Source organism: Microcaecilia unicolor, chromosome 7 (genome assembly GCF_901765095.1).
Source record: "Microcaecilia unicolor chromosome 7, aMicUni1.1, whole genome shotgun sequence".
Classification (NCBI taxonomy): Eukaryota; Metazoa; Chordata; class Amphibia; order Gymnophiona; family Siphonopidae; genus Microcaecilia; species Microcaecilia unicolor.
In genome coordinates this window covers 53,373,848-53,401,689 of record NC_044037.1, presented here as the reverse complement: position 1 = coordinate 53,401,689, position 27,842 = coordinate 53,373,848, and the positions used below count along the sequence as shown (strand labels likewise).

At 41.5% G+C, this 27,842-nt stretch overlaps 1 protein-coding gene across 2 annotated transcripts; it reads left to right on the top strand.

The window, feature by feature from the left end:
- Positions 1–34: 34 nt before the first annotated feature.
- Positions 35–10,224, top strand: CHMP1B (charged multivesicular body protein 1B). 2 transcript variants are annotated; one of them, XM_030209500.1, is made up of 8 exons: positions 35–293; positions 2,213–2,310; positions 3,509–3,655; positions 5,421–5,489; positions 5,580–5,687; positions 8,152–8,195; positions 9,134–9,206; positions 9,636–10,224. In XM_030209500.1, the coding sequence occupies exons 1-8, from the start codon at positions 278–280 to the stop codon at positions 9,678–9,680; spliced, it is 600 nt and encodes a 199-aa protein (XP_030065360.1). In that variant the 5' UTR covers positions 35–277; the 3' UTR covers positions 9,681–10,224. The 2 variants fall into 2 exon arrangements, with proteins under 2 accessions (XP_030065360.1, XP_030065359.1); XM_030209499.1 differs by lacking the exon at positions 35–293 and adding an exon at positions 1,429–1,508 and having other exon boundaries at positions 2,175–2,310.
- Positions 10,225–27,842: the final 17,618 nt, after the last annotated feature.

Here is a 27,842-nt window from a genome sequence, read left to right as displayed (position 1 = left end):
TGTTGAACTCGCGCTCCGGTTCAACATAAATCAGCCAGCGACCTGAGATTGAGCACAACATTCTCCAGCACTCCTCCATTTGTGACGCGCACGCCCAGCTCCCGGCTGGCTTGGGTTCTTCGCTGTGTAGCGCGTGATGGTGACGTCAGCGGGCGCAGCCGAAGCAGGAAGTGGGACTCCAAAACAGTCAGAATCTGAACACGTCCCGGACCGGTGTCGTGCTTAGTGTCCGTCACTGCCCGTCGTCAACCGCTGAGGTTCAAGACAAAGAGGAACCATGTCGAGCATGGAGAGTATCCTTAGTTTGAGGATGATGAGAGGCACGGTGGCTTGTGTTGCCTCTTTCCGCTTTTCTTCTCGGGGAGCGCTCAAGATATGTAGGAGACTGCGCAGTTTCTCTCCCTCCCCCCGGGCCCTCGAATGGTATCAAAGTAAAGGGGGGGGAGGGGGAGGAAGCAGTACGGTAAATGTGCGTGCTGCGAAACCGGTTCTCGCCAGCTCTTTCTTACCGAATAACAGGGAGTCGGTTCTATTTCGTCCATTTGTATAGCTCAGGCGACTTGTCACACTAGATAACGAAAAAAAAATGCTTATTTTGTAGGATCGTATTTCTTGTTCCACATATCGACAGCTGTTTTAGGTAAATCTGTGTTGAGTGAATGGGCTTGGTTAGTAGCAGTATTGTGTGTGTGTGTGTGTGTGTGTTGTCATTATACTGACTAGTGCAGTCTTTCTTTACGAGAAGTTACTAAACGAAGGGACATGCTTGTTATCGAAACTGTGACGCTTCAGATTGCATTCCTGTTCTTGCCTCAGAGAAGTGAGGTTAAAAATAGAACAATCAGTGGGGAGCTTTCTTTAGCCTTGAACGGCCGCCAACAAGTTTGCCGTGCAACTTTGTTGAAATATGGCAAGTTCAAGCGCGTGCCACTGCTGTGCAAATTGATCAGGTGGAAATTCTCTTTGCTCTAGCAGATTTCGTATTGTATGACAAATGAGGCCATATGAACGATCAAAGGGTTCATTTAGTCCAGTATCCCATTCCAGCAGTGGCCAGGTGACAAGTACCTAGCAGAATCCTAAAAAAGCAGCAAGATTCTAAATTACTTATGCCCTGTTACTTTCCCCAGGTTTACCTTAATGGTTTGTGGACTTTACTTCCAAATCTTTTTTTACACCTGTTACGCTAACTGCTGTTACCACATTCTCTGCATAAAGTGATGTGGTAGTCATGTTAGTCTACTTTTAAAGGTAATAAATAGAAATAAATCAAAACATAGAAAAGAAGATAAGATGATATCTTTTATTGGACTAACTGCATTTTTTGATTAGCTTCTGATCGGAAATAAGCAAATGTTGACAAATTTCAGAATATATAAATGAAACACAAAAGCATTCCAGTGATTATGTTATGATTTGGAAACTGGTTTAAAAAAAAAAACATAGCATTAAATGGCCTTTTCTCTCAGCGGAAAAAGGAAAACAGTGGATTTCCACAACAACCTATAGTGAGTGCTGCTTTTTTTTTTACACATTTATAAATGATCTGGAAATGGGATCAACAAGTGAGGTAATCAAGTTTGTAGTTGACACAAAACAAAAGTATTTAGTTCTTAAATTGCATGCAGATTGTGAAACCTTGGGAGACTGGGTATGGAAATGCAAGATGAAATTCAATGTACTGTTTTGGGCCTGGTGCTTTTCAACATTTTTATAAATGATTGCATGTATTTATGTAATTTGTATAAACTGCTCTGATGATATTTTATGGGTTTTGCCTTCGTAAAAAGTCTATATATTTGTTGCTGGCCGAGTACCCTAGTGTACCCCAGCTAGTCAGGTTTTTAGGATATCTACAGTGAATATTCATGAGAGATTTGCAAGCAGGCCTTCAGGACCAGGTTTGGGAACCACTGGCCTAGTGGTTAGAGCCAGGAGGCTGGGAGACAGAGATACTAGGGCTCAAATTCCACTGACTTTCCTTGTGGCCTTGGGCAAGTCAGTTAACCCTCCATTGCCTCAGAGACAGGGAAATACCAGAATTTAACAAACTTTTCTAGTTGGAAAGATGTGAGCAAAATACGATTTTCTTCTGTGAGTGAGGTTTGACTTGCACAAAAGAAGGGTCTCGTTCGTCCAGTGAGTCCATCTTACCATATATATATTATTTTAAGTATTACAGAAGTCTCAATTTCCTTAACACATGTTGTAGAACACCTGTTTAACTTGAAGTTTGCAGCAAAGGAACTTAACAGAAACTCAAAAAAATGTGACAAAGAAGAGAAGACAGAGAAAGCCAAAATTAAGAAGGTTAGTAAAATGAAAATGTGCTTTTGTGTACTTTCCTTAATAAAATACCATTTGTTACATTGTTTTGTATTCTCGTAACTGTGCTGGGGAAGGCAGTGGTTACTTATTTCTCTAGCCAACCATATTGTTAGGTTTTGTGGCATGGATGGACATGAAAAATATTAGCAGAGAAGGCCCAGTTGTTTCCATGTACTCTGCTCTAGCTGAAGATGTCCCTTACCTGTCAGCTGTACAAAGTTGACAGTAGGTAATTTTGTCATCTTTCCTTCCTTGGTTCTCTGCAGTTCAGGGTGGATGCTTAAAATGGCCCTCATGTGCCTTTGTTTCTTTTACCCCCCTGTTTTTACCACTGTGCCCACAATTCAACACATCGGGGGGGGGGGGGGGGGGGGCAGCAAGTGAGTTCATGGTAATGAGTTAGTATTGTACATATTTTGTCCCATGATACTAGCTCAGTCATATATTACTTGAAAATGACAGCATTTCATCATAAAAATGCAATACTTCATGGAAGTATAGTGCACTACTGTGTTTAAGTTTATATGTGTAATGTTGCTGTGCTTACATTGCTAATGAGCCAGTTTTCTTGCTACTTCAGGTCTTTGGTGAATTATTATCAGTTTTGTGCAGAGCTTTGTAAACATAAAATGATGCATGGAAAAAGGTGGATAACGTTTACTGTGTGTTACACATTTTCACATTGGCAAAGACATCTGCCTCATATGAAGTACTCCTATTTAACTTGTGGGGAGATGCTATGTCTCAGGTTTGTATAAGATTGACACATCAACATTTTGCTTAGGCTTTATTAGAGTACATTTTGCACTCTTATAGTCCAAAGGGCACAACATGACCAAAATGCAAAATAAGATGCTGCTGTTTAATTGGACCAGTTCTTGTTTGAATCGGGGCAGGTTCCCCTCTTAGTGGATCATGGAAGTGATTCACTTGAGGAGCTGTCAGGGAAGGCGACTGACTGAAGGAATAGCTCCTGCTGGCTCAGAATTAATCCTAAGGGACTCTGTTTCAGAAGAGACTTTGCCTTCAACTGACAGGGGACCCCAGTGTCTAAGAACAAGATTACGAAAGTTTTTCTCAGCATAAGAATATGGTGTAATGTAGTGTCATCTCTTCACGTCTGTCTCCCATTGCCAATCAGCGTACCACTATACAAAATATCGTTTTTCTACTCTTACAGGCGATTCAGAAAGGTAATACGGAAGTAGCAAGAATACATGCAGAAAATGCTATCCGACAGAAAAACCAGTCACTCAATTTTTTACGAATGAGTGCCAGAGTGGATGCTGTTGCAGCACGAGTTCAGACTGCTGTTACGATGGGCAAGGTAAACTGTTCTGCCATGCTAGTGGACAACACTCGTAATTAGCAAAGGATTTATTTCTGATGCTCCTGAACCAGAGTACTTTCTTGAGATCCCATTGGAACAATTTGGTATAAAGACACCTTTATATACAGATCTATAACGTTTGTTCTTGTTCAACACTTTGGTGGGTATATCTGGGAATGTATGTTTTCTGGATGTCTGGAAAAGGCAATTGGGTAAATTTTAGTACAGTAGATCTTTGCATATAAAAGACCTTTTTAAAATTTGGTCTCCCCACCTCCCCAGTGTGTAAAATAGTGCACATACTTTTGCCTGTATAAAGCAGAGAGGTAGGTTAAGTCAGGAAAGACAACAAACCTGCAAACATCCCATTTTTAAGTCTGCATATACTTTCCGATGCATTCTTTGTACCCATGGGTATACAAGCATGCAGATGGCTGAGTGTGTGACTTCTACTGCATATGACATGCAAATTATAGCTGTGTAGAACTTGCATGCAAACCGGAATGGGGGGGGGGGGGGGGGGGGGGGACACAAAGGTTTTGTGGTAAATGCTGCTTCTTGTGCACTTGTCTTCAGAAAATAAAAGTGCCAGCACACATAAGCTGCTTGTCTGTGCAGAAATATTATTAGCTTCCCCAAAATTTCTTGCACATAGAATTTTTCTGAGGTTGATATTTATGCACAGGAGAGTGGACACAAATATGTACTGGCATTTTTGTTGTGTTCAGACTCTCAGACATGAATCATTTCTTTCTGTCTAAAGTTGCAAGTGTTTCTTCCAGCCACTGAAAAAATGGCAAAACTGGGTTTTAAATCCCCAATACAGGCATTTTATGCTCTCGTCCAATCTTCTGTGCTGCTCTTGACTTGGTGAAAACTTTTTCGCATCTGTGTGTCTAAAGCCTTTGTTTTCCTTCTTTACATTACTGTGAAACACTTAAGGCCCTGTTTACTAATCTGCACTAGAGCATACTAACCGTGTAGATGTCCATAATATTCCTGTGGGTGTCTACATGGTTAGCATGCACTAAAAACAGTAGCGCATATTAGTAAACAGGACCCTTAATGGCCTCATTACTATACATCCTAATGCAATGTGCTGCCATGTTTTTGTACGAGTTAACACCTGTGCTCAATCTCTCTCTGCGTTGCTTGACCATTATTCTGTGCATACAGCCCTCAGTATCCCTATGGTTAGGCTCACAAGAGCTTTCCCTATGGCCTCTAGGGGCGGCTTCTTGGGTATTTACTCTTTTTGAGAATGAACTTGCAGGGTCCACATGTACCAAATAACTACAGAATTTAACTTATGCACCATTTGTGTTGTTTGATTTATTTTTCATAAATTGTAATGTATTTCCTTCCAGTATATGGTATTTTATGAAAGAGTACATTATGAACACAAAGTGAAAATTAGCTTTAATGTGGAGAAGAGAATATAGTTGATAATCCAATGTTACCAGGACTAGTTTGGAAAAGAGTATACTTGCCCTTGAGTGAGCACCTCCAGAGATAAGAGCCTTCATTGCTGAGAGCTGGCACTCATCAATTCCACTGTTTTCAGCCTTCCATCCCAGATGTCATTCACTTCAATCTTTGCTCCTCTCTGACTAATGTTTAATATCCAGTCTCCTTGTAACCCGTTCAGGGTTTTCCTGATTTACTTACCTTTTTGCTGTTACAGCCTGTTAAGTAATATAAGAGAGAGAACATTATTTCATTAGCAGAGTTAATATGTAATTTATGTTCTTGATGCTTTTAGGTGACCAAATCTATGGCAGGAGTAGTAAAATCCATGGATGCTACATTGAAGAGCATGAATCTGGAAAAGGTGAATGTGAACTCGAAAAGTTATGATCTATAAGAGCAAAACATTGAAGTTTTGCACTGGTATATCTTAGCCATATTTCTCTCTTTACAGATATCTGCTTTGATGGATAAATTTGAACAACAGTTTGAAACACTAGATGTTCAGACACAGCAGATGGAAGACACGATGAGCAACACGACTACATTAACAACACCACAAGTAAGAATGACAGAATGAAATATATGGGGCCCTTTTATTCAAAACACAGAGCCCTGTTCCTTTATGGGTTTTGGTTTACGTTATTTAATATATTGTCTTTCGTTAAACAATAAGAAGTTAGTATGCAATAAGAACGTCTGACGAAGGAAATGAATGCTAATTTTTTAACAGGAAAGATACTCCAAGTTGTATATGAGTTTTTGCTTGAGCCTCTTGCAGTGTACTTCTGACACAATTCCAGGTGTTCTGGTCAGAAACCCTACAGATTTATTCTTCTGGGGGTTTCTGGAGGAGGTTCCCTGGCTTTCCTTGGAAGCAATGAAAGAAAACCTTCAGGCAAACTAGGATGGCATGATGCTATGTTAGATCCCTCCCTCCTTTCTGTTCCAGCACAATCTTGTCATTTTTTGGTCCATAAAGACAAATTTATGCCTGGCAGTCACTAGAGATTTTACCCCAGTAATATACATTTTATTGGATCTGGGTGTCGTCGTCGATGATACGCTGAAACCTTCTGCTCAGTGTGCTGCTGCGGCTAGGAAAGCGAATAGAATGTTGGGTGTTATTAAGAAGGGTATGGAGTCCAGGTGTGCGGATGTTATAATGCCGTTGTATCGCTCCATGGTGCGACCGCACCTGGAGTATTGTGTTCAGTACTGGTCTCCGTATCTCAAAAAAGATATAGTAGAATTGGAAAAGGTACAGCGAAGGGCGACGAAAATGATAGTGGGGATGGGACAACTTTCCTATGAAGAGAGGCTGAGAAGGCTAGGGCTTTTCAGCTTGGAGAAGAGACGGCTGAGGGGAGATATGATAGAAGTGTATAAAATAATGAGTGGAATGGATCGGGTGGATGTGAAGCGACTGTTCACGCTATCCAAAAATACTAGGACTAGAGGGCATGAGTTGAAGCTACAGTGTGGTAAATTTAAAACGAATCGGAGAAAATTTTTCTTCACCCAACGTGTAATTAGACTCTGGAATTCATTGCCGGAGAACGTGGTACGGGCGGTTAGCTTGACGGAGTTTAAAAAGGGGTTAGATAGATTCCTAAAGGACAAGTCCATAGACCGCTATTAAATGGACTGGAAAAATTCCTCATTTTTAGGTATAACTTGTCTGGAATGTTTTTACGTTTGGGGAGCGTGCCAGGTGCCCTTGACCTGGATTGGCCACTGTCGGTGACAGGATGCTGGGCTAGATGGACCTTTGGTCTTTCCCAGTATGGCACTACTTATGTACTTATGTACTTATGTACACTGAATGCCTTTGTAGTGATAGGAAAAGGACCGTGAGTAGCTTACAACCTAGGATTCTTTTCAGTAATTCACCCCAGGTAGTACGTTGTTATATGGACAAAAAATTAGATTTCGTAGCTGTTGTCAGAGCACTTAAATTTCTGCTGTGTTGGAAGTTTTTGTACCTCCTGAAGATTTTAAGAATCACTTGCTTACATGATTAGGATGATACTGTAGTAGTAAAGGTGAGGAGAGTATCTTGATTGTATTCCCAAGGATATAAAAAAACAATAGACCATAATCTCTTCTTACACAACAATGTGGTGCCTGATGAGCTGAAATAAGAGTAACACTGTGATATTAAAAGCGTATGTTTAGGTTGGTCGTTCCAGCAGGAACCTGGAAACTAAGTAAGTTGTTAATGCCTTTTTATTAGACTTACAGTAAAATGAATGGTATAAATACATGAGTTGTCAGTCCACCTGATACTGGGTGCCTCAAAGCCTAGATGAAACTGAAGAAGATACACCCTACTGGTGGGCTTTTGGGCCCCCTCCCAAATTCCTGCCCTGGGCCCAGTCATATTAAAACACTGACCCTGCTTACAAATAAATAAACCAAAAAATCCTTACATACTGGTAGCATTAGGGAATGTGGTTAATGGTAAGATTTCTATCCCATTAGAAATGTGATGGTTGTAGACTATAAATGCATTTTTACAGGAAAACATTCAAATAGGAATATTCATGAATATGATTTAAAAATCTTAGAGCACACAAAATTCAGTGTGATGTGGCTTGAGTTTGATTTGCACACATTTAATTTTTTTAATATGAAAACAAGTGTGCAAAATGAGCCAAAAGAAAAATGTGAAATTCTGGGGAAAAGGCCACATGGACTGAATAGAAATCAAAAATCTGTGCCCTTTGCACTGCTCTATTTCATACCACTTAAATGGCATGGTACCCTCTGGTGGTGGACCTTTGAAACTGATGTTAAATGCTGTGGGTTTATTTTTAAAGTTGGTCATATGTGAAGATGGATTCTGTGTGGTCCTGAAGCTCATGTACCTTATGTTGAGATGAATTCTTAAGTTGTGCTAATAAAAGCTCTGATAGTCTATAAAGGCTCTTTTTTTGAATGTTTTTGCGATTGATGTATAAAGAAAAGAATAGTGTATAGAAAGAAAGGTGTTGAATTATAAGTTCATAACTTTTCTGTTCTAGAATCAAGTGGATAATTTGTTACAAGAAATGGCAGATGAAGCAGGGTGAGTATAAATGAAATGCACAAAGTACCATTGTGCATTGATGTGGGACTGCTGGAAAAAATGACGGGCAGGAAATAAGATACCTTTATCCTGGGTATTTCCACTGGCAATGGAACTGTGGCATCTCTGTCCGTAAGACAAAAGGAAAGTGGAAGTCTGCTAAAAATCTGTCCATCCCTGGAAATGAGAAATTTGATGTACTTTTTGGGATATGCTGGACTGGCCACTTAGGAAGGCAGGATGCTGTGCTCAATAGAACTTGGTTTGACTCAGCATGATTATTATATAAAAGTGAAAGGCTGGAAAAAAGACATTTTCAGTAAGGTGCCCCGTACATAGCTTTAAACAGATGTTATGCTCCTGTTCGGCTAGCTTATATGTTTGTTCCACTTTAAATTGGAGAAGTGATCTGCTTAGACATTCCTGCTGTTTGTGCATGTTACTATTCTTAGGCCGTGTCTCCGGAGCATTAGTAACCTGGTTTCCTTGTACACTGATCGTTTTTGGCTATATAGTGACTTATATGGTCATAATTTGTGCTTTTCCCCATCTTGTATTTTTAACACAGGCAGTAAAAACCCACTTCAGATCATGGCCATTGGCACTTGAAATGTGGTTAAACAAGTCTCTGCAAATAATTTATTTTCAATATCAGTCCTCATCTGATTATCAAAAAAATACTCCTTTCTTGTATTTTTTCGGATTCTTCGCTCCTTTTCTTCTTTTCTGGCACCATCGAGCTGTTTGATTTGGCCATGGCTGTTTTCCTTTCAGTGTCATCAAAGGTTCTCAGTGGCTCTTAAAGCAATACTAGCTTTTTTTTATACTCTGCGTATAAGAATGAATGGCTCGCTGTCCTCGGAGAATACCTGCTACAGATAAGTATCTTCACTTTACTGTTTAAGTGCTATAATAATAAAATACACTTGTCTTTTTAGTCTTGATCTGAATATGGAACTGCCACAAGGTCAGACAGGGTCTATTGGTGCAAGTGTTGCTTCGACAGAACAGGTAAATATTGGGATTCCTTTTTCTTGGCACTGCAGTTTTTACTTACTACTTTGAACTTTCAGCTAGAAAAGAATGTGTTAGAAAAGAATGTGGTACCATGAGCCTTCATTCTCAAATCCCAGGGGAGGGGGGGGGGGGCGCGTTGGACTCTTTTATGTGTCTTTCTGATTCCCAGACACTGTAGCAATAATCCTCCCCCCTCCAAAAAAAAAAAAATCCGGTTCTCCAGAACCTCGCAATTGTAGGCTCTCATTCTGACCACTGGGTGTCACTGTTGTACAGTGCGTGAGACCACATCTTCCCCAGCTCCGGTTGGTTCTGTGCTAATTTGTTTGCTATGTTGATGTCATACTGAACTAAAAGATGCTGCCATACCATTTTTTTTCTTTTCTCTATCCCTTCTTTACAATGTGATGCTTATTTCTGCAGGATGATCTCTCCCAGAGACTTGCACGCCTCCGTGATCAAGTGTAACAAAGAAGAAATACAATGGATTGCTGTGTGTGCTTCAGCAATGTGTTCTCAGTCTGCTTGTGTATATATATGGGACATGCTAAAACAAAAAACCCTGGTGTGCCTCAGTGCTTAAATAATATTTGTACTATAAGATTCTTCATTTGGCTGGCTATACTTTCTAAATATGTGGAAGAACTCCAAGGAATCATCATCCACTGAGTTTTCTTAATTTTGTACAGTACGTTTCAAGTTGTTTTGTTTTTGGAAAATATTTTTCCAGAAATTTTTTCATTGGACCTATTTGACATACTTAAAGCAGATGTCAATGTTCAGAGCATCTCAACTAATGAAAACACTATATTGATGTCTTTTAGGTGTCAAATATTGTATCAATTTTAATCATGAAGGGTTCTTTTATTTAAGTTTTCAGGTTTAACATTTTGGTGAACTATGCTGGTAGTTTGGAGGATATTCACATAACTTCGTGTAACCTTGCCATGATTGGATCAGCTAAACGGTGCTTTAACAATGCACACAATAAAACAAAACTCTTAAAACTCCAGTTGTTATGCATATTTCCATTCTACATTCTTCATAATAATGTCCCAGAAGCTAATTAAAATAGTAAAAAGAAAATACAGGAAACATTTCATACCAGATGATTGTAGTATTAAAAGGCCCCATTGTGCTCATTTTTTTTTGTTTGCGAAAAGGCTACCAGGTGGCAAAATCAAAAGATTCCTGGTTCATTTAGAAACTGCTTTCAGGTTATAAACTGAATATTACAATAGAACAGAATAATAATACTTGTATTCCACTAGATACCTAATGAAATAAGGAGGCTGTTCTATAAAGTGGGGCTTAGATGTAGATGTTCCAATGCAGCATGATGAAAGCCTATTCTGTAATGGCATTTGGGGGCCCAGATTCCATTATAGGATACTAACGTAAACCCGCATTGGTACGCCTAAATGTAGGGAGCCGAGTTACAAAAAGAAGAAGAAGAAACCTCCAAGCAAACCAACAGAGGAAAAAGAAAAAGTGCAGGATGACCAATCAAATTCCAAGTCAAGGGTAACTAATTTATTTAAAAAGACAAAATAAAAAAAATAAAAAAACCACAGAAATGCAACAAAGCTAAAATAGTCCATCTTACTCACAGCTAACTTGTTAAACACAATAGACTCAATGAAGTTTGTGGATAGCTTGAATGTCAGATACCTGTCTACATCTGTTTTGTGCAATGAGCCTTCAATTTCCCTGCATATGTAATTTTGAAAACAGATGTCTTTCTATATTGCTGCTTCACAGATATTTTCTGTGCACAGATGGTGCTACAGTTCTTTTTGTTGTGGATTTACTAACTGATGTCCTTGTATAGACTGACATGCTTGTATTATCAATCAGACTGAATTATTCATGACTCCTGAGGCAGGCACCGAAACACAGGACTGTGTCAAGTCTATTGAATTCAACAAGTCTTTTGTGTTTAAGAAGTTATTATTAGGATTTATTTACCGCCTTTTTGAAGGAATTCACTCAAGGCAGTGTACAGTAAGAATAGATCAAACATGATCAATAGGCAATTACAGCAGTAAAAATATTCAAACAATACAAAGTATGGCATAGTATACTACTTACAATGTCAACACAATATGTAATAGTACATTTTAATTGATAGTGAAGGGTAAAGAAAAGATGTAAGATACAGATAGCTGGTTAAGCTCAATGCAGACCCCAGTCTATCAAGTATGACTTTCTCCTGATTTGGAAGAGTAGCCTAATGGTTAGTGCAGTGGCCTGAGAACCAGGAGAACCAAGTTCGATCTCCACTGCAGCTCCTTGTGACTCCGGGCAAATTTCTCAGCCCTCCATTGCCCCAGGTACAAAATAAGACCCTGTATATAATACGTAAACTGCTTTGATTGTAACCACAGAAAGGCAGTATATCAAATCCCATCACCTTTCCCTTTCCTTTCCAAGAGATCACTCTATGTGTGGCTGTTACATTTAATTAATAATCATTGTTTAGTTCTTTCAAATCTAAAACAAGGTCAGACAGAATTTACCTGCCATCGCACTTTCTATTTTCAGGCACCTTTTTGCTGGAATTCCCTTCCACTCCTTATCCGCTTGGAATCATCTTTTAAAAAGTTTTAAAACCTTAAAAACCTGGCTATTTAGTAAATTAAAGGGGTGTTGGTGTGTTATATCATCTCCACTAAATGTTTCCCTATTTCCCTGCAAATTCCCAGCTTTCCCTATCCACCTGGATTGCCCTTTTACCCTTTTGTCTTTACTGGGTTATTTTTCCTACTGTTGAATGCTAGAACCTGTCCTGTCCACACATTGTAGTTCTTTTCAGTGTTCTTATTTTAGATTGAAAACCAATCCAATCTGCGAGTCAGTTTGGGCGATATTATTATCAAAAACTTTAATAAATAATAAAAGTAGAGCCCAACCAAACTCTGGATCTTTGGTTTCTGCCGAAACCGAATCTGTGACCAAAATTGGCTGTAAACAGTTTCGTGAGGCTGTCATGAGAAGTCTTAGCAGTCATTTTGAGACTGGAACCAACATAAAAGCAGGAGTGAGTCCTCTGCTTATGCTGGTTCCAATCAGAAAATGGCTGCCAGGACCTCCTGCAGCTGTCTCGTAAGGCTGCTGAGGGAAGTCTCTGCAGTCATTTGGATTGGAGCAGCATACAGAGCAGGAATCAGTGGGGTCTGTTTATGCCCCCCCCCCCCACCAGGGCCATTCCAAAGGAGCACTGGCACAAGGCAGGAACAAGCGGGGTTTGTTCATGCCCCCGAAGAGACCAGTAGACCACCAGGGCTTCACCAAGGTAGGCCCAGGGAGAGCCTATGGGAAGTTAGCTGTCAATAAGACAGACTGTGTTTAGCTTTGTTGCGTATGTGTGTGTGTGGTTTTTTTTTTTTGCCTTTTTAAATAAATTAGTTACCCTTGAGTTGGAATTTGATTGGTTGTGTCCCTTTTTTTTTTCTTTTCCTCGGGAGCCCAGTTACTCCAGGTCTATGGCAGATGTAAGCGCACATGCCTAAATGAGGCAAACAGCTTAAAACCTTCCAAAACACCATGGTACTCGTACCATGTCATGCTAGAAAAGGTGATCATATCACCCTGCTCTTTTGAAAATTGCAGTGGCTCCAGGAAAGCATAGGATTCAGTTTAAAATAATTCATGCTAGCATTTAAGGCAGTCTGTACTGGACTACCCAACTATCTCTCAAAATTATCAATCCCTTATATCCCTGTTCATCTCCGTTCTATAAATGATCGCTTGGAACAACCTTCCTGAGCCCTTACGCCAAGCCCCCTCCCTGCCCATGTTCAAGTCTTTGCTTTAAAACCCACCTCTTCAATGCTGCGTTCGGCACCTAACTCCTACCGTTCAGTAAATCTAGACGGCCCCAATTTGACTGCCCCTATCGGACTGACCGTTCACTTGTCTTTTAGATTGTAAGCTCTTTGAGCAGGGACTGTCCCTCTATGTTAAATTGTACAGCGCTGCGTAACCCTAGTAGCGCTTTAGAAATGTTAAGTAGTAGTAAATGATCATAGACTTGTTTTTACCAAGTCCATCTCTGGCCTACTGGGGGTCAACAAGAAAATTTGCATTTTATTTTAGTGCTCCATTTCTCTGGAACAATTTGCCCCTTTCAAACCTTGCAGAAACATATTTTAAAATTAGTGTCAAAATCTATTCTCTGCATGGAAGCTTTTAGAGGTTTGACATCCAATCTTTTCTGGATAAAAGTGTGAAATGCTGCTATTTATTGCTAAGATTTTTTTTAATGTTTTCTTATTATGAATGGTTTGCTTTCATATAATTTCAATGGAGATCTTTTCTAAGACTTGTTTTTATTGTATATTGCCTTGAATTACTTTGTAAAAAGGGTGATTCAACAAATTTGAATAAATCATAATTTCTGTGCTTAAATCTTGGAGCAGGAACCTTACCTGAAGTGCGAGTGTGTGCGGTAGTTGCTTCAAATTGTATTTAAAACTAAGGGCACTCGCAACTTACTAGGTACAGCTTGAGAGAAACATTATACTAGTTTTGAATTCCTGACTGTTAATTTTTCTTTATATGTAGAGTTTAAGGATAATCTTAAATGTGGAACATTTTTTGTGTATTTGGGCATTTTGACTTGTACATTAAAAGTCTCAGAGGGGCCCTTTTACTAAGCTGCGTAAGGATCTACAAGTGCCCAACATGCGCCAAAATGGAGTTACTGCCCGGCTCTTGTGGTAATTTCATTTTTGGTGCATGTCTGAAAAGTAATTTTTATTTTCAGATGTGCATATTGGACGTGCGCCAAGTGGCATTTGACGCACGCAGGTCATTACCGCCTGGTTACCGTGTGAGACTTTACCACTAGGTCAATAGCTGGCGCTAAGGTCTCAGACCCAAAATGGACACGCGACAATTTAAATTTTGCCACACATCCATTTTTGGCAAAAACAAACAAAAAGGCATTTTTTACAGGTGCACTGAAAAATGATTCTTTGTTAACCCAAACACGCGTCTACACTACCGCAGGCCATTTTTCAGTGCGCCTTTGTATAAGGGCCCCTCAGTGGTGACAAAATTGAGTATGCTCAAACAAATGCCCCTTCTGCAGTAACTTTACTACATCAGCCATTTTTAAGTCGCTCTTACAAAAGAAACATTCTTTTTGAAGATCTGTTTTAACTAGTTTTAAATAATACTTTTTCACTAACCTAAGTTTGATACCCTGTGGCATATACAAAAAGAATATTTCAACCCAGCTATTGTGAGTAGTTAACAAGTTAAACATATTTTGCACTGTCAGAATTCTAGCACTCTGCTAAGCTAAGAGTTTTGATTACCTAATTGCTGTACTTAGAATGCTCGATGTGTGGCAGGTCTTATCCTACATCTCTTTTGGCTGCTTCTTGATGAACAAAACAGTACCCCTGACCCATTAGATTAGAATTGTTCAGCTGGAAAAAAAAATTAGATTTTGTATTGGTGTAGAAAACTCATCTTGAAAGTAATCCTGAAGAGAGGTTTTGCTTTTGCAGGAATGTATGAGGGTAACAGAGAGGTATTACTGCTTCTAATACTTTGGCAAGACAAAGTTGGATAAAATATTTTCTTCAGGACTTTAAGTTGTCGGGCACATGTTTCTTTTGACATCTATGATGCTGCTCTCCATTTGCATGGAGTGACTTGAGGACTCTGCCAGCCAGACCAAGATAAGCCTTTCTCCAGCTGGTCATTTATTACTTTATGTTATATTTCAAATTTGCAATTATAATATTGAAAGTAATATTGCTTTTGCTTTTAGCAAGTATATCACTAAGACATTTTTGTAAAAGTGACATAAAGAAAGAAAGAAAATATACCAAATTGCTCCCTCAAGTCCTCAGCGTGCTAATACACATATATATTCCCAAACCCCTTTTTGTAATCCAGTCAGTGTTCAGGGTATCCATGTTTTATGTGTGTGAAATAAATTTATATTGACTGATTTTTCAGTACATACACATTTGTTTTATACATGTTTATTGTGGATAGTCTGACATCCTGACTGACAGATGGTGAAGTCATTATGGTAGATTTCAAAGCTTTGTCATATTCATTCTATATAATTTACTACTAAGTATGCCACTAGAGGGCAATACGGTGTAGTCTGTATATCTGTTTCTGTACAGGAGAACAAGTTTGGAAAAACCCTTCCAAATTCTGTATGCAAAATCATTTATTTTGCTTTCATGTGTGGACTTTTTCCTGATTTTTCTTTTATTTTATAATAAAATTACAATTGGGCATGTTTGATTAAGGGGCGTAGCCAAACTTCAGTGGTAGGGGGGGACCAGAGCCAAGGTGAGGGGGCACATTTTAGCCCCCCCCCCCCCCCCGCCGCCAACCCCCCCCCCCCCGCCATTGCCGACACCTCCAACAACTTTGACTCCCCCCCCCCCGCCGATGACCCTCTCGACCCCCCCCCCCCCCCGCCGTCGCTTAACTTTGCTGGCGGGGGACCCCAACCTCCACCAGCCGAAGTCATCTTTCTTCGTTTGGTTTCTCAATCTGACATCCTGCATGTACAACGTGCAGGACGTCAGACTCACAGAAACAGAACAAAGCCCTGCAGGACGTCAGACTGAGAAACCAATCGAAGGAAGAAGACCGGCTGGCAGGGGTTGGGGTCCCCTGCCAGCAAAGGCAGCAGGCGGCGGGTGGGAGGGGGGTTCAGAGGTCATCGGCAGGGGGTCCAGGGCCAAATCTAGGGGGGCCCAGGCCCCCGTGGCCCCATAGCAGCTACACCCCTGGTTTGATTTTAAATATAAATGTACCGAGAATGAGAGGACAACCTTTAGGACTAAACAGTGTTTTAATTTATTCCTGCTCTTCAATCTTAGATCATTTGAGGCTAGCTTTATTATGGATTTTCTGCTGTCTTTATGCCTGTACAGGCTAAAAACTTAGGTCAGACCTTTGTGTTTAAAATTGCTATTGATATTGCATCCCAGAAGTGTGTTCTGGCTTTTTTGATTGGAATCCACTTAGAACTGTTGAGGTGTTAGCGGGCTACAAGCCTAATGTAATGTAATGACTGGTTAGATGAGTGCTGTAATTCCAGTTGCTACTGTGCTCTCGGGTTAGCCCAAGGGTATCTATCCAGGCAAACTTTCAGCCATGCACCCTCCCCTGCCTCCATGGGTGGCTCAAAACCATACCTCCCCATGTCTAGTATATACCCTTCCCCTCCCTACCCCCCATCTAGATATCCTGCATCCCTCCCTTTACCCCCTCAAAATAGCCAGCATCTCCCTTTCCCCACCCTCATCTTCTTTTCAGGGATGGGCATCGCATGCGAGCATGGTGTGTTTTCATTGTACGTAGTGCATCCTCACCCCTGCAGCTCAATGACTTTTCTCCCATGACAAAAAAAGTGGCCAAAAGAAAACTAACACTTCCAGAAACAACACAAAATGAAAAAATTTCTGGCTGTCCATCCCTAATCCCTTTCCCCACACTGGGTCTACCATCTCATCTCCCATTCCCTCCCCTGGTCCTGTGGCCAGTATCTCCTCACTCTTCCATTCCCCATGCAGGTGCTGTCAGCCTACCCTTTCATGGGGCCAATCTAAAATTCTCTCCCTTGAGGAAGGTTGGGACACAGCAGTACATGAGCTCGAGCCTCTACAGAAACCCCACACCATTAAAGAGTACTTTTGGAATGGTCCTGAAAGAGTAGGATGACAGTGGCCACATAAGGAAGGGAAGAAGGAGACGATACTGGCCACAGGATCAGGGGAAGGAACAGTTATCAGTGATGTACCGCAAGGATTGGGCTGGGTCGTTCTAACACCTTTGTGAGTGATATTGTGGAAGGACTGTCTGGTAAGGTTTGTATCTTTGTGGCTGATCCCAAATTCTGTAATAGGGTGGACACTGGAGGGTGTAGATAGCATGAGGAGAGATCTAGCAAAGCTTGAAGAATGGTCCAATAATTGGCAACTAAGATTTAATGCTAAAAAAAATGTAGGGTTGTGCACTTGAGTTACAAAAATCTAAGGGAACAGTACAATATAGGGGGTGAAGTTCTGTGTATGAAAAAAGAGAAGGACTTGGAGGTGGTTATATCTGATGATCTTAAGGTGGCCAAATAGGTAGACATAGCAATGGTCAAAGCCAGAAGGATGCCCGGTACATAAGGAGAAGGATAGCTAGCAGGAAAAAAGAAATGATAATGCCCTTATATAAGTCTCTGGTGAGGACCTGTTTGGAATACTGTGTGCAATTCTGGAGACTACACCTACAAAACAATATAAACAGGATGGAGTTGTTCCAGAGAGCCGCTACAAAATTGGGCAGTGGGCTCTGTTATAAAAAATATAGGGGCAGACTTATGAACCTCAACATCTATACACTGGAAGAGAGGTAGGCAAGAGGGGATATGATGGAGATGTTTATTGTAGCATTATTGTACAGGAGGTGAACCTTTTTCAAGCGAAGGAAAACTCTGCAATGAGAGGGCATAGGATGAAGTTAAGAGGAAACAGGCTTAGGAGTAATCTAAGAAAATACTCTTTCGTGGAAAGGGTGGTGTATGTGTGGAATGGTCTGGTCGAGGTCATGAAGACAAGGACTGTGTTAGAATTTAAGAAAGCATGGGACAGGCACGTGGGATCTCTTAGGAAAAGGAGAGTCAGTTAGTGGTTACTGAGGATGGACAGACTGGATTGGCCATTTGGCCCTTATCTACTGTCATGTTTTTATGTTTCTAGTAGTATTTAAAGTTGTCTGTATCCTACTAAAGTCTTCTTTGTCTGGACAAATAAAATCAGTTCAACATCCTGAGGTAGACAAAGAGGATTTCATAGACACACCAGGTACCAAATCTGGATTAATAATAATCTGCTATGGTATCAGGATGGAGGGCACATGTTTTAGACATAGGAACAGGTCCATTTATCAGTTCATGAACAATTATAAAATAAGCTCATGAGCATGGTTTAGTGTTTTATCCAAACAAGCAGTAAAGACAAGTATGATCTTTTAGCTTCCATGACTGCCTATCCATATCCCTCCAAGCTGGTTCAATAGGGCCTCTGAATCCCAAGCCAATCTGGTGTGGCTCCAGTACCTTTCTATCCTTTGCAACTCTGGTTTCTGGCTCCAAAGGGTAGCCATATCCAAAGGGGCACTTATATGCTTCCCGGGTATCATATGATTAGGCAGAACAGCTGTATCTCCCACATAATCATCTAACATAGATAATAGAGACTCACCAGACAGCTGAGAAATGGAATGTAAAAAATGCTGACTCATCAAAATTTTGAAAACAGTGAAATGGTGTTGAAAGCTGAGGTCATGGGACAGTTAAGAAGAGATACTGAAAACATCAAGTACTACTTAACATTTTACTACTACTTAACATTTCTAAAGCGCTACAAGGGTTACACAGCGCTGTACAATTTAACATAGAAGGACAGTCCCTGCTCAAAGAGCTTACAATCTAAAGGACACGTGAACAGTGAGTCTGATAGGGGCGGTCAAATTGGGACAGTCTGGATTTCCTGAAAGAGTTAGGTGCCGAACGCAGCATTGAAGAGGTGGGCTTTAAGCAAAGACTTGAAGATGGGCAGGGAGGGGGCTTGGCGTATGGGCTTGGGAAGGTTGTTCCAAGCATAGGGTGAGGCGAGGCAGAATGAGCGGAGCCTGGAGTTGGCAGTGGTGGAGAAGGGTAATGAGAGGAGGGATTTGTCCTGTGAACGGAGGTTTCGGGCGGGAACGTAAGGGGAGATGAGGGTAGAGAGGTAGTGAGGGGCAGCAGACTGAGTGCATTTGTAGGTAAGAAGGAGAAGCTTGAACTGAATGCGGTATCTGATTGGAAGCCAGTGAAGTGACCTGAGGAGAGGGGTGATATGAGTATATCGGTTCTGGCGGAATATAAGACGTGCAGCAGAGTTCTGAACAGATTGAAGGGGGGATAGGTGGCTAAGTGGGAGGCCGGTGAGGAATAAGTTGCAGTAGTCAAGGCGAGAGGTAATGAGAGCGTGGACGAGAGTTCGGGTGGTGTGTTCAGAGAGGAAAGGGCGAATTTTGCTGATGTTGAAGAGGAAGAAGCGACAGGTCTTGGCTATCTGCTGGATGTGTGCCAAGAAGGAGAGGGAGGAGTCGAAGATGACTCTGAGGTTGCGGGCAGATGAGACGGGGAGGATGAGGGTGTTATCAATTGAGACAGAAAGTGGAGGAAGAGGAGAAGTGGGTTTTGGTGGAAAGACGATGAGCTCGGTCTTGGACATGTTCAGTTTCAGATGGCGGTTGGACATCCAGGCAGCAATGTCGGATAAGCAGGCTGATACCTTTGCCTGGGTCTCCGTGGTGATGTCTGGTGTGGAGAGATACAGCTGGGAGTCATCAGCATAGAGATGATACTGGAAACCATGGGATGAGATCAGGGAGCCCAGGGAAGAGGTGTAGATTGAGAAGAGAAGGGGTCCAAGGACAGATCCCTGGGGAACACCAACACATAGCGGGATGGGGGTGGAGGAGGATCCATGAAAGTGGACTCTGAAGGTGCGGTGGGAGAGATAGTACTACTACTACTATTTAGCATTTCTATAGCGCTAGAAGGCGTACGCAGCGCTGCACAAACATAGAAGAAAGACAGTCCCTGCTCAAAGAGCTTACAATCTAATAGACAAAAAATAAATAAAATAATCAAATCAAATCAATTAATGTGAACGGGAAGGAAGAGAGGAAGGTAGGTGGAGGCGAGTGGTTACAAGTGGTTATGAGTCAAAAGCAATGTTAAAGAGGTGGGCTTTCAGTCTAGATTTAAAGGTGGCCAAGGATGGGGCAAGACGTAGGGGCTCAGGAAGTTTATTCCAGGCGTAGGGTGCAGCGAGACAGAAGGCGCGAAGTCTGGAGTTGGCAGTAGTGGAGAAGGGAACAGATAAGAAGGATTTATCCATGGAGCGGAGTGCACGGGAAGGGGTGTAGGGAAGGACGAGTGTGGAGAGATACTGGGGAGCAGCAGAGTGAGTGCATTTATAGGTTAGTAGAAGAAGTTTGAACAGGATGCGAAAACGGATAGGGAGCCAGTGAAGGGTCTTGAGGAGAGGGGTAGTATGAGTAAAGCGACCCTGGCGGAAGACGAGACGGGCAGCAGAGTTTTGAACCGACTGGAGAGGGGAGAGGTGACTAAGTGGGAGGCCAGCAAGAAGCAGGTTGCAGTAGTCTAAACGAGAGGTGACAAGGGTGTGGATGAGGGTTTTGGTAGAGTGCTCGGAAAGAAAGGGGCGGATTTTACGGATGTTGTAAAGAAAGAAACGACAGGTCTTGGCAATCTGCTGGATATGAGCAGAGAAGGAGAGAGAAGAGTCACAGATGACCCCAAGGTTTCGAGCTGAGGAGACAGGGAGAATGAGAGAGCCATCAACAGAAATAGAAAACGGGGAGAGCGGGGAGGTGGGTTTGGGGGGGAAAATGAGAAGCTCGGTTTTGGAACCAGGAGGAGAACCAGGAGAGGACAGAGCCCTGGAACCCAAAATGAGGACAGTGTGGCAAGAAGTAAATCATGATTGACAGTGTCAAAAGCGGTGGATAGATCGAGGAGGATGAGGATGCAGTAGTGGCCTCTGGATTTGGCAAGGAACAGGTCATTACAGACTTTAGAGAGTGCTGTTTCTGTCGAGTGTAGAGGGCAAAAACCGGACTGAAGTGGATCGAGGATAGCATGAGAGGAGAGAAAATCAAGGCAGCGGGTGTGAACGGCGCGCTCAAGTATTTTGGAGAGGAAGGGTAGGAGGGAGATGGGGCGGTAGTTGGAGGGACAGGTAGGGTCAAGTGATGGTTTTTTGAGGAGAGGTGTGACTACAGCATGTTTGAAGGTGTCAGGGACAGTTGCAGTGGAGAGAGAGAGGTTGAGGATATGACATAGCGGGGGTGACAGTATGAGAGATGATGTTAAGTAGGTTGGTGGGGATGGGATCAGAAGAGCAGGTGATGCATTTTGAGGAGGAAAGAATGCGAGCGGTTTCCTCCTCGGTGATGTCGGGAAAGGAGGAGAAGGAGGCCTGGGTTGATTGGTTGAGGGAGAGGGTTGAAGGGTGAAGAGGAGGAGATTGCTTGGAAGTGAACTCAAGGTTGATCTTTTGCACCTTGTCGCGGAAGTAATTGGGCAGTGATTGAGGAGAGAGTGAGGGGGGGTGAGAGCGGAGGGCACTTTAAGGAGGGAGTTAAGGGTGGCGAAGAGACGGCGGGGGTTGGAGCTGAGAGAATTGGTCAATTGGGTGTAATAATCCTGTTTGGCAAAGAATAGGGAGGAGTGGAAGGAGGATAGCATGAATTTGTAATGAAGGAAATCTGAATGGGTGCGGGATTTCCTCCAGAGGCGTTCAGCAGATCGGGCGCAGGAGCGAAGGTAACGGATGCAAGGGGTCAGCCATGGCTGGGGAATAGTACGCTTAGTGGGACGGGAGGTGGATGGTGCGAGGGTGTCCAGAGCAGATGAGAGAGTGGCATTGTAAGCGGAGACAGCCTTGTCGACAGACTCGGAGGACATGATGGAGGGGAGGAGATTAGAAATACTAGAGGATAGGGTGGGAGGGTCAGTAGCCTGGAGATTCCTAGAGGTAGTGGTTAAAGTTGGACGGGGCTGAGGGGGGTGAATAAGTGTGAAGGTGATCAGGTGATGATCGGAGAGAGGAAGAGCTGAAGCGTGGAAATTGGAGGGAGAGCCGGAAGAGGAGAGGACGAGGTCAAGACAATGGCCGTCACGGTGAGTAGGGGTGGTGGAGCATAGCTGGAGGTTGAAGGAGGATGTTAGAGTGAGGAACTGAGAAGCATGAGGGTTGGATTGGTCAAGTAGTGGTCTGACCAAGGTACAGGGTCCCCCAGTAAGGAATACCACCCTTGCTTCAATAATGCCTTAGAAGATACTATCATGAGAATGAGTGGGCACTGTTACAATCTGAATTAATCCCCAAGATAATAGTGAATTTAGAAAAGACTCCATATATGCAGAAGCAAGAGACAGAAATTTAAAATCCCTTAACAATTACCTCCCACACCAGATCATGCGCTCCGCTAAGGACTGGGTCTAGAATTTTTCCTTCTCTCGTCGGCTTCTGTACTAGCTGCTCCATAAAGCAGTCCTTGATATTGTCAAGGAATTTTACCTCCCTAGCGTGCCCTGTTACATTACCCAGTCAATATCAGGGTAATTGAAATCACCCATTATTATTATGTTGCCCAGTTTGTTTGCATCCCTAATTTCCTTTAACATTTCTGCATCTGTCTGTTCATCCTGGCCAGGTGGAAGGGAGTACACTCCTATCACTATCCTTTCCCCCTTTACACATGGAATTTCAATCCATAGTAATTCCAAGATGTGTTTTGTTTCCTGCAGAATTTTCAATCTATTTGATTTATTTATTTATTGCATTTGTATCCCACATTTCCCCACCTATTTGCAGGCTCAATGTGGCTTACAATTTCTGTCATGATTTATGCCATGTACAATTGGTAATATATATAGAAACATGGATGATATAATGAACAATCAGGTAAAAAGGGGGAGAATATGCAATTGGTATCACATATTGAACATGAATTACATGATAAATTAGGCAGTACTAAATAGGGAGAGAATAATCTGATTGTTAAGTAGATGATGAAGAATTACAGTTCCAATTGAGTCATTATGGTATGTCATGTTAAAGAGATGTGTTTTCAGTGCTTTACGGAATTTAATTAGGTTGTGAATTATTTTCAGGTCAAGTGGTAAAGCATTCCACATTTGCGAACTCAAGTATGAAAAGCTGGATGCATGTATTACTCTATATTTTAGACCTTTACAGCTGGGGAAATGAAGATTTAGGAATGTGCGTGCTGATCTTTTAGCAGTCCTGGGTGGTAGGTCAATGAGGTCTAACATGTAGGTCGAGGCATCACCGTGAATTATTTTATGCACCAGAATGCATATTTAGAAAGGCCCCCAGATTCAAGGACAGACACGTGGTGGACTTTGGTCCTGGGGAACTGGGTTCGATTCCCACTGCAGGCACAGGCAGCTCCTTGTGACTCTGGGCAAGTCACTTAACCCTCCATTGCCCCAGGTACAAATAAGTACCTAAGCCGCATTGAGCCTGCCATGAGTGGGAAAGTGCGGGGTACAAATGAAAAAAAAGACACGTTCTCTGAGCGCTAGGAGCTCTTTGCATCGGGCACACAAAAGTCTATAAGCCATTATTAAGATAAACTTGGGGAAAATCCACAGCTTATTTGTAGGATAAGCAGCAAAAAAATGCATACCCCCCCATATCTAGAATATATTATCTGTTGCATTATACAAAGAAAACTTTGGATCAAGTGATAATGGAGGGGTCTGAGGTACCTGCTGACAACTTGAATCTGACACAGACGACAGAAGATGAAACCATTGGAGTCCATGCTACTACTTTGATTCTAGACTTTGTGTTACAACCAGATTGTGATTGGATTTTGAAGATTTTTTTTTCACCATAGGCAAGCACTATTCTTGAACTATAAGATTAGAGTTTTTCCTGATGTTTCTAGACAAACTCAGCAGAGGCATAACATTTTCCTGAAATTACGCCCATGTATTTTGCAGTTAGGAGGTATTTTTTTGGCTCAATTTTCCCTGTAAATGTGTGATTAAAATACAGTCAGTTAAATATGTTTTTTTTTTTTAACCAGTCCATTTGGTGACCTTTCTGAACTCTAAACTGCCCTTTACTCCCCCTCCCCCTTTGCTGACACCTATTACATCTACTCTGTAATGCATAATTTGCTTGGTTTTGGCTTTCTCCTTTTTCTTGTTAACAATATTTCATTGAGTTGTGCCTTGCCCCTCTAATTGTGGACTTTAAATACAATTCTCTCTCTCTCTGTTGATTTTTCTTCTTATTTTGACCTACATAAGGAGGATGCAGTTGGATTTGTATTAGCTATATTTTCCTTGTATGGAATTCCTTATTAATAAGATATTGTACTTTTCTATTCTGGAAATTACTTAAAAATAAAATTTTTAAAAATGTATTGTTCTGTTTTGGGATCTTGCCAGGTATTTGTAACCTGGATGACCACTGTTGGAAACAGGATGCTGGGCTTGATATGTCTTCAGTCTGTCCCAGTATGACAATCTCTGGTTTTCACTGTGTAGTATATTCTAGAGCTTAAAATAAAAAGCACTTTTATTCATTTAGGGGCTCTTTTACTACAGGGTGTTAAGCCCTTAACATGAAGTTTGTATGCAAATACACACTACTGCATTTTGTAGCATTTTTCCTGTTTCTATGTGCTAAACCATGCATTGCTTAACTTTTGAGAATTTATCTCAAAAGCGACATGGCATGGGCAGAACATGGGTATGGAAGAGTTAACCAGCTAGCACGTTATGATTAGTAGCCGCTAAGTGTCGTGTTAACTTTCTGTAGGTAATGCATGCTAATGGGAACATTAGTACACAACCTGCTAATTAAAAAATAAGAAAAAGGAAAATGCCCTAAGAAAGTGTCACATTAAATTTGGACTAAGTGGCAGTAAAGTCTCACATTATAACGCATTAAGCCCAGGTTTTACTGTATTTTAGTAAAAGGGTCTTTAGTGTTAGCTCACACCTATTGGAGTGAATTCTGTAAATCACATCTAAAAAATGCTTAAGTGCTTTTCTATAAGTTAGGTGTGGTTTATAGAAAAGCACTTAAGTCCCAGGGGTCATTCATAAATTTAAGTGTTTCCATTTGCACCAATAACAATGTGGTGCAAATGCCCCCACCTAAACTTACATACCAAACCCCCTTATTCTATAATTGCACATGTAACCCAAAACCATGCTCATGATCCACCCCAAATCACCCATAACCCTCCCACTTCCACCACCCCTTTTTCAGAACACATGTAAAATTTAGGCGTGGATCATTGCCTTAAATTTACACACACACATCTTAATTGATTCTAATTAATGCTAATAATTGCCTGTTAAGCTAATTATTGGCATTAATTGGCTTGTCAGTCAATTAAATTGCGCATGAAAATTGGGCGCATTCCCAAATTTGTGCATGCAGTTTTTGGTGACTTTTATAGAATTAGGAGATTACGTTCAGTTAGAGTACGGCTGATTAAGACAATTTTTTCAAGTTCTATTTTGTGTTGTGTCTGCCTTTTAGGAAAATCACATTCTTGTGAAAATATCCACCTGCAGTTCAATCTTCACTTATCTTTCCTACTAATGACTTTGAAATATATTGCACTGGAGAGTTAAACATACTTATGCTTGAAAATGAAATGAGATGCATTTCAACATGAAATGAATGTATTAGATATTGGTTGCAGGACACAATTTACTTTTGGATACACTATTTTTCATGTTAATGGGTATCTTCAAAGTGCTTCAGGAAAATGAATATATAGAAATACACTATCGAAGACTGTGTTATCTCATTAAGATTCATAGCTGGAAGATCTGCATGGAAACAGGAACAAAATAAATGCAACCAAAATAAAACAATCTATCACACAAAGTGATATAAATTAGTTACAGTCTGCCTAAGATCAGCATGACTAAATGATGTGACCTGAAAGCTGATAAACTCCCAGTTTTTTCTTCCACGTTTTTGGCATTCATAATGTGTTTTAAAGCCCCCTCCTGGGCTGCATCTCTTTATCCTCTACTGAAGGTTGGAGTTTCGAGAGGGGAGTGATAATAGTTTCCCAGATTTTTGGGACTTGTTACTACAGGTGCTCTAATTTATTAACCTCAGAGGAAAAGAGGTAAATTCAGTAATGGACAGTGGGATCTCTGGTAGAAGTCAGATGTCAAAGGCATGGCTTATGCACCTACTATGGCCTGTTTAAATCAAATTAGGTCTCATATGCCGCAAAAATCTTTCCAGGGCTCGGTGAGGTTTACATTGATAAATTACATTGCCTTACATCACCTCAAAACTGTTTAATGGTTGTGATCATTTACTCCCAGATTTTATATATGGTGCTCAAAACTGTGTGTGCAAATATGGGCATGTGCCCAATTTGTGTGTGCAATTTAATTGAATGATGAGCCAATTAGCACCAATAATTGGATGCTAACAATCAATTATTGGCACTAATTGGCAACTATTTGAATTTATGTGGGCATCTATAAAGATGCTAAAAAGTCAATATTCTATAAAGATGCGCATATACATTTAAAAAAAATTTATAGAAGTCTTTATTAAGTATTGAGAGACATAACATGAAAAACATCAAGCCACAAGTGGCTACTTAAGCAAGTACAATACAACCAAGGAGGAACAGAGCCTCCAATAAACATTAACAGTAAGCATTTAACTCTCAAACCCAAAGACACCAAATATTTATTTATTTATTTATTTATTGCATTTGTACCCCACATTTTCCTACCTATTTGCAGGCTCAATGTGGCTTACAGAGTGTTGTTATGACAAAGTCATGACAGGGAATTGGATACAATCAAAGTAAATACACATTTACTTCTAAGATTTCTGACCGATTTTTGTAATTATCTCCCCCCTTTAAAAAAAAAAACCTCCCCCCAAAGCCCCTCCCCCTCTCTCCCCCCTCCTCCCCTCTCCACAATCCCGAGCTTCCATCAGGAGCAGTGTTTCAAGAAAGGATCCCAAATAGCTTCCCACTTGGTCTGAGCGTGGCAACGATTTGCCCAAAGTCTCTCCATTTCACATATATATTGTAAGGAGGTTGGAGGGTCTAAGCAGCTCAGGAGGAGGTATGGGGCCAGACTACATTCCCCACAAGGCCCTGAGAGAAGGGATCGGGGTGATAGGTCCCAAAACCCGGTATGGCCCCCACGTGGAAGGGAGGGGGAAAAGAACTGGAGAGAGCAGCTGCGATGGCAGGCGAGGGCCAGAAGGGGGAGCAGGGATGACAAAGCTCAATACCCTTGGGTTAGAAATCAGTACAAGATTCCTTCCACCTGGGAGGGGGAGGAGGTCTCCAACCAACAGCCTAGCAGAGAAGGAGAGTTAATGGAGTGTTTGGAGGAAGGGGAGGCTGGAGAGACCAACACACCAGGTTTGGAGGAACCAGTGGACATGGACTGTAATTGTACTTTGGGGCAGAGTTGCAGGGACTAAAGGCAGTGGGTGGTCACAGGAGTCAATTAGCTGTGTTGTGGGCGGTGTACTGCCATTCTGCAACCACCCAAGCGGAAAGACTTTTAAAACTGAAACCCAGGCTGTTGAACTGGGGGGGGGGGGGGGGGGGGGGGGAGAACTTGGATTTAAAGGGAAGGTTTTTTTCTTGTTGCTTTATTTTGGAAACTGAATGGGACTTTAACCCCTTGAACTGAGATTTTGTGGAGGAGGGGAAATAAACTGGTTGGAACTAAAAGCTGTGTTGTCTGGAAGGACTTTGTTTGTGGACTGCTAAAGGGAGCCTACCACCCCTGAAAGTTTGCTACTGGGATTACAGTTATTACAATATGTGCACATAAATTTTTAAGTGTGGATCTGGAAAGGGGGCGTGACCATGGGAGGAGCATGGGCAGGTCAGGGACATTCCTAGAATATGGCAGATAGGTGCCTAATTTTTCAGTTGGTGTAAATTCTCACACCCAAAATTAAGCACAGATTCTGGCAGTAAGTCCTATTCTATAATAGGCATTCAACTCAGGGG